This window comes from Arabidopsis lyrata (assembly GCF_000004255.2).
Source record: "Arabidopsis lyrata subsp. lyrata unplaced genomic scaffold ARALYscaffold_5, whole genome shotgun sequence".
In the NCBI taxonomy this organism is placed as follows: domain Eukaryota; kingdom Viridiplantae; phylum Streptophyta; class Magnoliopsida; order Brassicales; family Brassicaceae; genus Arabidopsis; species Arabidopsis lyrata.
The window spans coordinates 12650109-12664361 of NW_003302551.1; the positions used below are offsets into that span (position 1 = coordinate 12650109).

Below are 14253 nucleotides of genomic sequence, written 5' to 3' on the forward strand. Positions count from 1 at the left end.
ATGTTTTCGATATTAAATTGAATTGGTTTTGACTTTAACGTTTTATTTGCAGTTCACACAAATCCAAGCCGTTGTTCGTGATGAATTAATTGATAATTATCTTTCAAGATTGATAATCGATGAGTGGGTGAGCATTAAAAATTTTGATGTATCACGGGTTAACAGCATATTGAGACCAGTACCGCATAGATTCAAGATTGTGTTTCGTTCGGACACTTTAGTGCAAAGTATTAATATGTGCTCCAGTAGAACCTATTTCAATCTAACTGAGTTTGTGAGTATATTGAGTGGTATTGTTAATCCGAATATTTGCGTTGGTAAGCCTAATTTATAAATTTATTTGTGCTTTTGGAGTTTATTTGCGGTTCATGTTCTGACTGTATTATTCATGTGTGTGTTTCATAGATGTTGTTGGCAAAATTGTCAACGTGAGAGAGTTGGTTTTTGTTCCTTCCGTGGAACATTCTCAAGGAGGATATTTTGAGCTGTACTTTGGTTTACGTGATACTGAGTAAGTTACTATTCTTTTAAAGATTTAAACCAGAATATAATGTCTTATGACTTCTTCAAATCTTAAAATTAGGTGTATCCATCTAGAGTGTCGTTTAACGGGTGACCTTGCAGTCGAGTTCTATGACTTATGGAAGCAACATTCACGTAACACAGTGATATGTATTATCAAGTTTGTGAAATTAGAGCTATCACAGGAACATAGGTGGAGATGTACCAATGTTACCGGAAGTACGAGGATTATGTTGAATCCGGATCTCAGTATTACCGACGAGATGCTTTGTTGGTAAGTATTTTTTTTCCCCGTTTACAATCAGAACTCTAAAGTTGGCGACTGGACATTCACTGTTTATGGTGTTCTTAATCGGATGTCAGGAATCCTGAAAATGACCAAGTACCGATCATCACACGGAAGGAGAATGCCATGGAGTGATGATGTTCGTTGATTTCTTATTTTGTTGGTGAATGATTTTAAAAGATGATTTATTATTATTTTTTAGCATTTATAATATTATTGAATTTTTTAAATTTCATCATTTTCCATAATTTTATCACACTAAATCCTAAACAATTTACCATATTTTTCTTACACTACCAAGTAACACCTAAACAATCCCTTATTTCACATGATTTTACCATTTATACAGCATTCTTCCCGCGCATTTGCGCGGGCAATCACCTAGTTGTTATATATTTTGCAAATATTTAAGTTAGTCGTGTTTTTGCATATATTTAGTTTAAAATATAAGTTTTAATGAATTTTGGTTTATTTAGGCTCACAAAATTTAGAATTCGATTCGGACTTTTCAGAGTAAAATATTTTTTTACCATTTGAAATGCAACACCAACATCTCTTAATGCCCCTTAGAATGCGTAATGTTGTCGAGCAAAGCTGGACCGCTGACTAGTAGACTTTGTAACTCTCATTTCTCTCAATCACCCATTCACCAACAACTTTCTTTGGATTAGCTGCACAAAGAAAGCAATGTAGTTCAACGACAGTAGTTGGGTGATAGAGGGAAAAGGCCACAAAACCTTGAATATTTCACTCAACGAAAACCTAAAGCTTGATATGAGACTAGTAGAGTAGTAAGTAGAACAAGAATTAGTAGTACCAAACATAATGGATTCTCGTATGGGTTTTGAATTTGGCATTTCATCTAATTTTCTATACTTGCTTCAGGGAAGATGAAGAAGACGTATTCCTCTTCTACATCTAACCCTCAAACCCAAGGTTCCCACGCTATTCATAATTCTGAAGATGAAACCGCCATTGCTTTAATTTGCTTGTGATGGTCTGAAGTAGTATAACTCCAAACAGGTACACGTCTTGTTTCTCCCAATCTTCATCACACAAATTAATATAACATAATGATTCAAGAAAATAGGGTAGTGGATTCAAAGACATATGACCTGAAGCAGAGAAGAAACGCCCATCATCCAACTGATCAGTGACATAAACTTAGAAGCATAACAAGCAATCATGGTAAGACAAGATTAAAGAGTAACAAACATGGACAAACGAACAATGGAAGCAAAGGTTACATAATCCATTGACAAAATAGTAAAGTTATTTGATGGAGATTAGACTCTGGAAATAACAAACAGGATATCCATATGATTCAGTGGAGAAAGCAGCATAATATGATTTGGTTTCGGGGTCATGTATCACCAGATTTTGACATAACTCACGAGAATAAAATAGCAGCTTCTTCTTCTTCTTCTTCTTCCCACCCAAAAGTGCTAGTGGCGGGAGTGCGCATATGTGCTTCCCAACCAAAGAAACGGTTACATCTATGGAGTACATTTTCTCCCACGTCTTGTTGTTTGAATGGAAGGACCATATAACTTGATTGGGCCACTTCTGCTGGGATACGCACAAACGGTTGTCGAGGTTGCACATGACGATGTCGAAAGGATTTTCATTCTTGGCAAAGGGAGCTTTAGAGATGACTTGAAACGCTTCAGTGTGAAGATCGAAGGATACAACTTTGGTTTCTTGGCAGTCGGTGAACCAATGAAGAGACCCATCTACATAGACAGGATCGGGGAAATGAACAACCCGATAAGGAGCAGCGGGAGTGACATACCTCCAAGCATTGGTGGTAAAGTCGAAAACTTCGCATGTAGTGGCGTTTTCTAAGCCTATTTCTAGAGAGTTGTATAACCAAACAGGCTTGTAAGTGCCGGTGAATTTGTCTTTACCGAATCCAAGCTTGTATAGTCCGTATCCGAGGAGGTAGAAACTGTCTCGTAAGTCGATAATGAGTTGTTGTAATTCGCAGACAGGAAGAGGCCGATACCATCTAGTGGTGGGATTAACCACGAAACCGGAATGGTGGGGATTGTAGAGACAAACGAGACCGTCACAGCTACTATGGGAAACTAAGTAATCTGTGTTCTCCTTCTCCCAAGGAGTATGGATCTTGACCGGTGACGATGATGAACCCAACACCAATGTTGTTAGAGATTCGATGTCCGGGTTGATAACATCCTCACGACGTAGGGACACCATGAGGACATCTGGATCCCCTAATTGCTGACGCTGCCTCAAGTGTCTTTCTTGGAAGAGTTGGCATTGGATCGTTGAGTTCCATTGCTTCGATACAGCCTTGAATCTCAGCAGAGAATTCGCCGGAAGTCTCTCCAGGATAAGCTCTACGGCATCGTGGGGCAGCGATTCCATCATCCTCAAGCAATGTTTTTTCGACCACATCCTTGTGATTGTTGCAGAGTCGCCATTGAAACAGAGCTCAATTTATACAATTATCCCACAAATGAAAAAAAAAAAAAAAAAAGGCAAAACCCTCTCGAGGAAAAGTAAATCTCAACACTTTCCTCTTCTTTTTTCTTTTTTTTTTGAATCTGAAATTTCAATAATCGGATATAGGAAAAAAGAATCTTCTTCTCTCTCACGACACAGATCTTCACTTCTCCTCTCAGACACCTCTTTGAACTAGAAGCCTATCTCTTCTTCTTTTTGTTTTTTGGACTTTGACTTTTCTTTTGGTACATTAACAAAAATAAACAAAAAAAAAAATCTGATTTTAACCGACGGTTACGATCTTTTTGCCAAAATGAGGTGTTAATTCAAAATTTCGAATCTTAACTGAGAAACCACATTATTATAAAATTATAAATGGGACCTACCACCAGAATAGAAGAATCCATTCTTATAGAAAGAAAACTACGTGGGATCTACCCAACTGAAAAAGCGACTAGATTTGCAATTTTGCATACATGTTTAAAATTACTTTAACTACAATAGGTGTAAATACACATCATTCTATAGGCAAAAAAAATAAAATGCTGGAGAATATTAAAATAGTTAAAAAAAAATGCTAAACATATTTGTAATATTTTCACCTTTTGTCATCTAAATTTCATTTTAAAAAACAATGGACAGGTACATGTGGATATTACCAACATCGGCAAAATCTATGTATATATTTTTAAAATACATTAAAAAAAAAAAAGTATTTACAAGCAAATGTCATTGCTTTATATATTTATGTATTAATCACTTTTAAAATTAAATTTCGAATAACCCATTTAGAAATCATAGCTTCAAAAGATTGTACAAATCGTAGCTCGAATTGGTCTTGGATGACGAAAATGTGAGCAAATATCATAATTTAGCGAAGTTATTTTTATTTTTTTAATCTCTTATCCTTTAATATTTTTTTTATCACTACTATCATTTTTCAAATGTAGCCTAAAACATCATTTTCGTAAACAATATAGTTTAAATGCTTTTAAGAAATCATTTACATCTATATATAATCATAAAATTTTTGACACTACGACTTTTTAAAAACAAAAGTAACAAGATAATTAGTATATGTAAATATGTTCCTTTTTATTTTTATTTTTATTTCTTTTGGAGGAAAAAAGGTTAAATCTTTTCTAGACACATATCAACAATTAATCTAGGCCTGTGCAAATTAACTGAACCGAATGTATCGAACCTAAACCAAACCAAAAATTAAAAATATCCGAATGGATCCTAAATTCTAAAACCGAAAGAACCGGAACCGAGCTATACCGAACCGAAATATTTCAGATAGCTGAAAAATACTCAAAATACAATTATATCCAAAACTATTAGTTATTTATGGAAAGAATAATCAAAAATATCAAAAAATATAAAAATACTAAAAATAACCGAATATCCGAAGCACAATATCCGAATGGATACTAAATTTTAAAACCCAAATTTTACAATTTCCGAATGGATCATAAACTTTAGAACCGAACCGAGTAGAATCGAACCGGAACCGAACGGATACCCGAATGCCCATGACTCATATGATCTATAGATTAATTTGATATGTGTCACGATCATGCGAGTTACTAACTTCATAAACCAATATGTATATAATAAGATGTATATTTTACAATTTACTAATCATTAATCCTATTTGGGGTCCTAAAAAAAAGAGTTTATTATTTAAGGATACGTGTTTAAAAGGGAAAGAAAACTCATATGACCCGACTCAAAGGGGTAAAGTAGAGGTGCGACACCCCGAAACTTTTTTTCTTAAAAAGATTTACATATAAAAAAGCCCAAATATTTTAAAAAATTATTATTAATATGAGAATTCTACTATAAAAGGCTTAATTATTTTTATAAAAAGTATTAAAAGGCCCAAAAAATTTGAAAAATAGACCATTTTTTTATAATAATAATAGGCAAAAAAAAACTTTTGGCCTATCTTTTTAATAATATATTGGGTCGGGACTACATATGACATACATAAATCAAAGATATGACAAAATTTATAAATAAAGAAGCATTTTAGTCCACTTTTACTATAATGTTTCAGTGAGCCGAGTAGTCTCTCATCACAAGTCACAACAAAGACTAGAAGAAAAATGCTTTTAATTATTTTCTGCAAAACTATATTGGTTCGCGTATGCAATATCTTACCGACGATCAAATTGAAACAAAAAGAACTAAATCAATAAATATTTATATGATAAACCATACCAATAGTTTAATTTAGGGGAATATATATATACCTTAAATTCATAAACTTCTATAATGGGACCCTTGTGGCGTTCAACCGGGTAAAACCGTTATAACATCACGGTGGTTCTCTAAAGACTCGTAACACATAGCATTGATATCAATGGCGTTTGGACTGAGAACTGCGTGAAAAAGTTAAATATGTATCAGCTAGACATTCTTTGTGAGTACAAACACAAGATCATAAGTTGGATATATTTGAATAAAGATAAAAAAAAACTTACTTTATTTGTGTGACTGAAACGGGAATACCTTACCAAATAAGGGACACACATTTCCACTTGACTTATGGTTACTCTACGCTCTATAAACTTCTCAAACTCTTCATTATCCTTAAGCAATTTCAGCTTTGGACGATGATTGCACAACGAAATCACAGCCATAAATTCTACACAATGAAGGTGCAGCTTCGATAGATTTGATGAGTGCATTAGTTTTTGAAAGACACTTCCTCTTGATCTTTTTAATCAGTAACTCTATAGTGGGAAGGTTTTCAAAAATTCCTCGTTGCTTCATGACGACAGATAGGCCTCGAGCGAAAGCATGAGCCCAACACTCGTCTGAATTTTTCATATTTCATTAAATACTAGAGATATATGGCATATTTATTTTAAACCGTAGTCAATTAAGTGACGTTATCCGGTTAATCTCTTGTAGTGACTCTTTTACGTAAGCGCAAGGTAATTGGCATGCTCATGTGAAGAAGCTTTACTAATGCTTTGTAGGAAATTTATCGAGCTCAAAACTAATTTCGACAGGAATATTTTGAAACTGAAAGAACTTATGTAACTCTGATCAACCAATTTATCGAACAATGTATCTAATATGCTCAAACTGAATAGTCATACAGAACAATGAAATATTATTCAGAAGCAATACAAAGTGAAATTAAGGAGGAAGGATAATAACAACAGATTAGGAATATGCACGAGAGGGGCAAGTCATATTTAGGAGCATCACTGAAGAATCTAAACGTATGAAAGTCTAAGAAGAGACCTAGAGACGGAAAAAATTAACAAAATGGTTCATGAGCACAGAGAGTAAAGCATTCCATCATAACCAATGCAAAAGGGTCTTCCAACAATTTACTTAACATTTTTGAAGTACAAATTTGCTCCTCTAATCGGGTCGGGTTATTTCTGATTTTGACCCGGAAATCTTCAATCGGATCTTTCCATAAATTATGGCAAAAAAAAAATTTTTTTTGTCGTCTAGATTTATTATTAATTGCAAATTATGAGAACTGTTAAATAGACGATTCTACAACTGACAATTCCTTCCGACCCTTACTAGATTCACGACAGACTACACTTCTTTCTTCGTAATCTTGATGAATACTTTCAATGATCCACGACCTGGCGACACTTCCTTCCTTGCGTAGAATCCTGACGAACGGCTATAATTGTACATCGCTGGAGATCTCTTGCACACTTGCCTCCATTAATCTGCAAATTTGTTAATAAATCGCAATACCTGGGATTCGAACCCCAGACCTCTTGGTGTAGAAGCATTAATCAACCATTGGTCAACCAATGGGCCAAGGGGGCTTCCACATGGCAAAAATTTAAAAACGAAAAATACCTAATAAAATCTAAATTATATATATTTTCTCAACTAATTACTATATATAAACTCTTTATTTATGCTATATTCTTTACCATTTTTATAGATTAGGAAATCAAATATGATAATTTAATGCTAATATAACAAATTTGAGCTAATTTCCTAAGACCTCTCTACCTAATTTAAACATAAATATATGATTCTCATTTTACTTCTATTTAATCTTATATTTATATTATTTTGAATTATTATACAATATCTATAGTTAATAAATTTTAGTTTTTTTTTCTGCATATTTTATGATTCAAATTTTTACAAACGGACATATATTACTCAATCGATGAAGAAAAAAGTATGTGTGTAATCTATATTAATATTTTTGAATAACAAATTGTGCATTTAATCATGTCGTTTTTTTATTCCGACCCGAAATTGAGTCATTCAGATCTTTTTTTAATTTCTACAATTATCTAAAATGGGATAGTATACCACATGTGAAATTTTAATATTAACAAATCAAAATATAATTATTTAATATTCTATGATACAATTATAAATTATTTTTACGGGTTGGTCCAAAAACAAACACTAATTTAAAAATATTTATATTATGGAAACCATTTGAATGCAAACTTTTAAATTGACTCCAATTATATGTCTTTTAAATAAAAGTGTTATTAAAAATAACAAAATGATGTTTAATTTCACAGGACGTGATTATATGGTGTAATGGGTTTAGGTCGATATTAATACTGGACAATATACCACGGGTAAAATCTTAGAATTAACAAATCAAAATACAATTGTAGAATCTTAAACACTAAACAAAACAAATGCAACTTAAATTTTTCATTTTTTAGTTACAACGCATGTGATAATTAAACGCATGAAATAAAATTGTTCCGATCATGATTTAAAATTAAATAACAACATCCATATTCTATATTTTTAATATGATTTTAATACTAAAATAAATTTCCGAAAAAAATAAATTTCATAGTAATAGGAATATATTTGGAAAGATTGCAATCTTTTGATATTTTAGTAAATACAATTTAAACATAACTACAAAATATAGAATGTAATCCTATCAAATAACAAAATTACGGAATGCTGATTTAAAATCTTTTATATATACATTAAATTGAAGAGTAAATTGAGATATTCGAATTTATGAGAGCATATTTCTAAACAGAAACTAAATATTGATGTATTCTTATCTAACCTAAAAAAAATAGCAATGCATATGTAAGTCTAATTTTCCACCCATGGAAGCAATATACAAAGCTAATTTTCGATTGAATATGTAAGTCTCTAAAACTATAGTATTGATGAACTATTATAGGTTTTTTCTTCCATATATCGAACATCAACAAGTTTTCTAATTTGTAATTTTAACAATTTTGCAGAAGCTGAGAAACCAAAATACAAAACTATCTAGAGCACAGGAAAGTGAGGAAACTGCAAAAACCCAAAGAATCAACAAGTGGTAAAGATATAATCATATCTTTCTTTTTTTTTTTTGTCAACCACACATTAATTAATAAATAATTTCTTGATTGGTTGCCCAATTAGGAGGAGTAGAGTTCACAAAAGTAACTTCAGAAAATAAGAGTCTAGAAGAACGGGCTAAGCAGTCCGCTTGAACATTACATAAACGAGAAATAAGAGAAAGCGAGAAGAAAGGGAAAGAGAGACGGAGAAAACCAAACTCGTCTAGAAGATTGGAGAAAGCAGGCCATTCATCCGGTGAGTGTATCATCGAGACTAACTCCGAGCAGTCTGATTCAAACACCTGACAATCGATCCCTCTTGAAAGGATATTCTTCATAGCCCAAATTAAAGCTTCCATCTCCGAGTGAAGAGGGGAGGGACACCTCCGAAGGCACTTTGCACCGAGCAGTATCGTTTGATCATTTCCTTGAAAACACCACCATCCTATACCCATTGTTGGATCTGAATTTTTCCAAGAACCATCAATCCGACATCTTATAGATTGAACCGGTCGTTCCAAAGTTTCCGTAGTAGAACTAGTTTCGATCGGATCCAACTGAGCTTCTTCCCACATTAATTTTTCACTCAAAGCATGATTTAAAATATCTCTGGGTTCAGATTGTAATCCCTTGAAAACCTTTTTATTCCTATCTTTCCAGATGAACCATAAAATCCAAGCATAACAGAAAGTTTTCTCTCCCCCATCTAGATTAGATGGTAACCTCCAATAAAGATAATCTAGATTTGAGAATTCCGAGGTTAGAGGAAAACTACCTATTGCCGTAGGTATATCTGATAATTCCCATATTTTCTGAGAATGAGTGCACTCAAATAAAGCATGATTTATTGTTTCCTCTGCCATCTCACACCTTTTACAGAGAAAGTCACATTGGATCCCTCGATGTGCTAATTTTGAAGTAACTGCTAGAGATCCCGTAGCAATTTGCCATAAGAAATGTTTTAGTTTTGGAGGGGCTTTGACTTTCCAAGCTTGTGCTTGTAAATTCTTATAATTCGGGCCCCATTCGATCGTTTCTGTCATCTCTCTAGCAACCCGATAGCCTGATAGCTATCTTTATGTAAGTCATTTTAAATAATATCTAGCAATCATATCTTTATGTAAGTCATTTTAACTAGTTTTCTCTAATTATGTTAATAAATCAGATTACTTTTTTAAATTCAGGAAAGCATCTCATTGAAATTGTTGACAATTTTGTCTTACAGCTTACCTTAGAGACCGAAGATTTTCAAAACCGGCTCGTGCATTCGATTCAAGATTTTTTATTTGTAGAAGTCATATATTGTAGAGAGTGCAAACGGGTGGACGGTTATTATTGGGATGTAGCTAGGGTTTTTGGAGTTCTTTCCATGTCTAGATAATTTATTGAGCGAATCTCTCTTTGTGATTCGAATTTGTAAAGCTATTTTAATAACATGTCTTGAATTAAATATGTTGATTTTTGTTTTTGTTTATATAGGTCATATTTACTTGAAACCATATGATAGATCCGAAGGTAACAGTGACCGATCGAACCAACGATCTCGAGGTGCTGGTAGAGCGGATGGTGATGATTCCGTTACAGCAACGGCACACAATGCTTGCTCTGATGCTTCATTGCTATTAACAAAGTTGGCTCTAGCAAGACCGAGCTCCGATAACGTGAGCGTTGTGGTACAGTGGTTGACAGGAGGAAGAGGAGGAATATAATAATCAATCATCGTCTTAATAATTAGTGTTTTAATTAGTAGTAGTATTAGAGAAATTGTAATATAGCCTAATTGTAAATTTTAGATCAAGGTACCATTTCACCCCTTTTCAATATTTGGTTTGTATTTTCTTTTTAAAATTTGATCCTAATTAATTTGGATTTGATAACACTTCCTAGGATTCATGTGGTATATTATAAGAGATTGTGTTTGATGAAAAAGATGTGAGATGAAGAAGCTCTATACGCTTTGTCACTTTAGAATAATCAAAATTTTACGCTTTTTTTTTGTTTTTTTTTGTGAATAATGGCTTTTATAACTTTTTGATTATAAATATTTTTAACTTGCTAAATTTTTTTAATGATTATAGATCATGTGATAGAGCGGGTTAGAATTTACATAAATACGATAATATAGTTTTGATATACAAAAATTTAAAAAAGTTGATAATATTGATAATATTTGAATTTTTATACTTATATATAATATATATATATTATATATATATAGAACTATTTTTAAAAAAACTTTCAAATTGACTCAAATTGTATGTTTTTTAAATAAAAGTATTGTGAAAAAAAAATAACAAAATGATGTTTAGTTTCACGGGACGGGATAATAAGGTGAGACGGGTTTGGATCGATATTAATACGGGACGGTATACCACGAGTGAAATTCTAGAATTAACAATCAAAATACAATTATAAAATTTTAAACAATAAACAAAACAAACAATATTAACAAAGCAAATGAAACCTAAAATTTAAATTTTCTTTTTTAAAAATATCGTCCCGCGGTACAATCACTAGTAGGTGTAAATAATTGATGAATAATATATTAAAAATACACATCATTCTATAGGCAAAAGAAATAAAATGCTAGAGAATATTAAAATAGTTAAAAAAAAAAAAATGCTAAACATATTTGTAATTTTTTCATCTTTTGTCATCTACATTCCATTTTTAAACACAATGAACAGGTATAATATCATGATTTCATTATTTATCAGAGCGAAGTTACTTTTATTTCTTATCTCTTATCCTTTAATATTTTTTTTATCACTACTATCATTTTTTCAAATGAAGCCTAAAACATCATTTTCGTAAACAAATAAACAATATAATTTAAATGTTCTTAAGAAATCATACAATTTCAATCATTTACATCTATATATAATCATAAAAAATTTGATACCATGCTAATGCCCAAATGATTGATGGATAAAAATTTAGTTGGAAATTAGGTGGAAATTAAAGTTTGATTCGTCCTCGTATTTATAGTTAAAACTTAAAGATGATAAAAATCAAAAAAAAAAAAAAAAAAAACTTAGGCAAATACTTAGAATTCTGAACTCTAGCCTCATGTCAAAATTTATAGATATACATCTTAAAATTAATTGACAATAAAATATTAAATAAGTATGTAATTCTTTGTTTCTTATACTAGGTGCCATACATATATTTTCTGTGGAACTCTTAAGGAAGAAAGTTTTTCAAACTGTATACTTATGATGAGCCCTTGTACGTGATCAGGAGGGTTTGTAAGTCTATTGCGAGAATAATGGCTTTGGCGCTCGACTTGGATGTGGATTATTTCAATACACCGGAGATGCTGGGAAATCCAATTGCAGATATGGTCTTGTTTCACTATGAAGGTATTTTCTTAATTGCATTAGCTTTGTATGTCAATGTCATACTTATCCTCATTTTTCTTCCTTTTTGTTATATTTTAGGGAAGTCTGATCCCTCGATAGGAATATATGCATGTGGAGCACATTCTGATTTCGGAATGATGTCTCTCTTAGCAACTGATGGTGTAATGGGACTTCAGGTATTGCACAACTTTTACTACTCTCATATAACTTCATATGTGATCAAGTTACTTATAAACTTCTTAATATCTAATTGCAGATTTGCAAGGATAAAGACGTGATGCCTCAAAAGTGGGAATATATTCCATCAATTAAAGGGTATAACAATGAGATATTTGGGGTTTTTGGGTTGTTGATACATGTTGATTCTGAAAATCACACGATGAATTTGTTTAAAGGAGAAAACAAATTCAATTAACTCTCTTGCAAATTCTGATCAAAGACTCAAAAGAAAAAAAGATTTTATTGCTTAGAGACAAAATTAGGATTTTTGCTCAAGAACAATTAGAGTTTTTTTTATAAAGTTGCCGATCCCCTCAACAGAGGACAAACCCTCCTATTTATACAAGTTTTGGGCGGTTTTAGAGATAAGTTAAACTTCTAAATCTTCGGAGCTTGAATCTTTCCTTTTCTTTTATTTTCGTGATTCCCCTTTATCCAAGAGGAAAACTTCTTATGATCATTGATGAAGAAGTCGGTTGCAGGCGATCTCCCGTCTTCGAGTCGAGCTCGCCTGGCGATCTCCCTCTCCAGCCCATCAACAGGCTTGACCAGGATTCTCCGGTTTAACTGAATTCTCATATTAATTCGTAATTCGTCCGGTTTAAGCCGGTATTGTCGGAGGTGCTAATTCCTGCACCAACAATACATTTAATTAAAATGCTACAGTAACTCCCATAACATATTTTTGTTTATTACGTTATAATGTTCTGTTTTGGTAAATTTATATTGTTTGTTTCCGTCTATAGAGCCTATATTGTGAATCTTGGTGATCTGCTGGAGCGTTGGAGTAATGGCTATTTCGAATAAAGTTTTTGTTTGTTTGAGCTTAATTTTCCTAAGGCAATTGTGACACATATGTCGCTTAATACAACATGAAGCATGATTTTCAAGTACAGTTTTTTTTGTAGTAACATCTTTTTCCACATGTTTTTATACCTTACAGGTCTACATTACATCGGGTACTTGGGAATGGGCAAGACCGATATTCTGTAAGTTTCTTACTATATAATAGTGCATGGAAGAATCTTCAGCCACAAGCCAAATCTCATTGATATCCTTTCTCAAAAATCTAGTTTTTATCAACCATGTTCGTAAGCGAATTAGAAAAATTACGTAACACTTCTATTTAATTAAATGTTTTCTTCTCACAGATTCCATTCTTCCTGAAACCGAGTCATGACTGTATAATAGAGTGTCTTCCTAACTGCCAGTCCGAAAACAACCTTCCCAAGTAAGCCTTTAACATCTTTACCTTGTTGCATTAAGACCTTCAACTAATAACATTGCCTTATAGATGTTTATAGTTGTGTTTAATGAATAGATATATATCCAGCGATCAAATGTTCAACGTACATCTCCCCACGTTACAAAGCAGCACATGCACACCTAAAACAGACCTAGGTGAAGTATGGTCCATGTGTACCACGCCCTAAAGTCCCATGTTATGAATGCCTTCGTTTTCCAATTGGTTTGTTGTTAAAATTTCTATTGTATTTGGATTTCTCACCACGATTTATATCTATTTGATGGAGACCTATTCAACTAATAAAGATCACCATTTAAGTGATTACAAAGATGAGTTTGAATTTCTCGAATCGGAATTTGGGTTATTCCAGTTTACAAATCGTCGAAGGCGTTACATCCTTTATCTACGACGGTTATTTGGTATTTTTATATAAAATTAGGGAAAAAATCTGTTTGAGATGTCTTGGAATCGTTATGTGAATTATGTCAAAATTTTATAATCACAAGCAATAATTTGATTTGTTTTTACGTAAGCATAAGCCAAGGACCCTTACATATGTCCTATCAGAAAAGGACTTTCCATATGTCGTGATTACTACTGACATAAAAAAATTGATGGACAAGACAAATTAAGAATGTAGCCAGTAGCCACATATAGAAGCTGTGGCCAAATTCGTTCCAACACCTTGGTCATTGCTATAGTGAAATTGGCTACGCCTTGAGATGCTTTTGGTTCCTCCTAGTGACATAAAGCTATAGAAATGAAAGTCAACCAAATCAATAAGCATTTTGCGAAAAATATTTAAATTATTGTACTTACCAATAAATCTAA

General features: G+C 32.5%; 1 protein-coding gene and 1 pseudogene across 1 annotated transcript; one reads left to right on the top strand and one right to left on the bottom strand.

Moving 5' to 3' along the window:
* Positions 1–1946: 1946 nt before the first annotated feature.
* LOC9311852 lies at positions 1947–3486 on the bottom strand (annotated as a pseudogene).
* An 8323-nt stretch (positions 3487–11809) lies between these two features.
* LOC9313556 (1-aminocyclopropane-1-carboxylate oxidase) lies at positions 11810–13582 on the top strand. Its single transcript, XM_021025802.1, has 6 exons — positions 11810–11957; positions 12036–12133; positions 12214–12272; positions 13120–13165; positions 13328–13407; positions 13481–13582. The coding sequence occupies exons 1-6, from the start codon at positions 11864–11866 to the stop codon at positions 13488–13490; spliced, it is 387 nt and encodes a 128-aa protein (XP_020881461.1). The 5' UTR covers positions 11810–11863; the 3' UTR covers positions 13491–13582.
* The last annotated feature ends 671 nt before the right edge of the window (positions 13583–14253 follow it).

What these genes read in the sequence shown, in the direction of transcription:
- LOC9313556 (XM_021025802.1), top strand. Translation starts at nt 11,864, where the DNA reads ATGGCTTTGGCGCTCGACTTGGATGTGGATTATTTCAATACACCGGAG. An exon ending in GGTCTTGTTTCACTATGAAG is followed by an intron (nt 11,958 to 12,035) that starts GTATTTTCTTAA and finishes GTTATATTTTAG; the next exon opens with GGAAGTCTGATCCCTCGATA. An exon ending in ATGGTGTAATGGGACTTCAG is followed by an intron (nt 12,134 to 12,213) that starts GTATTGCACAAC and finishes ATCTAATTGCAG; the next exon opens with ATTTGCAAGGATAAAGACGT.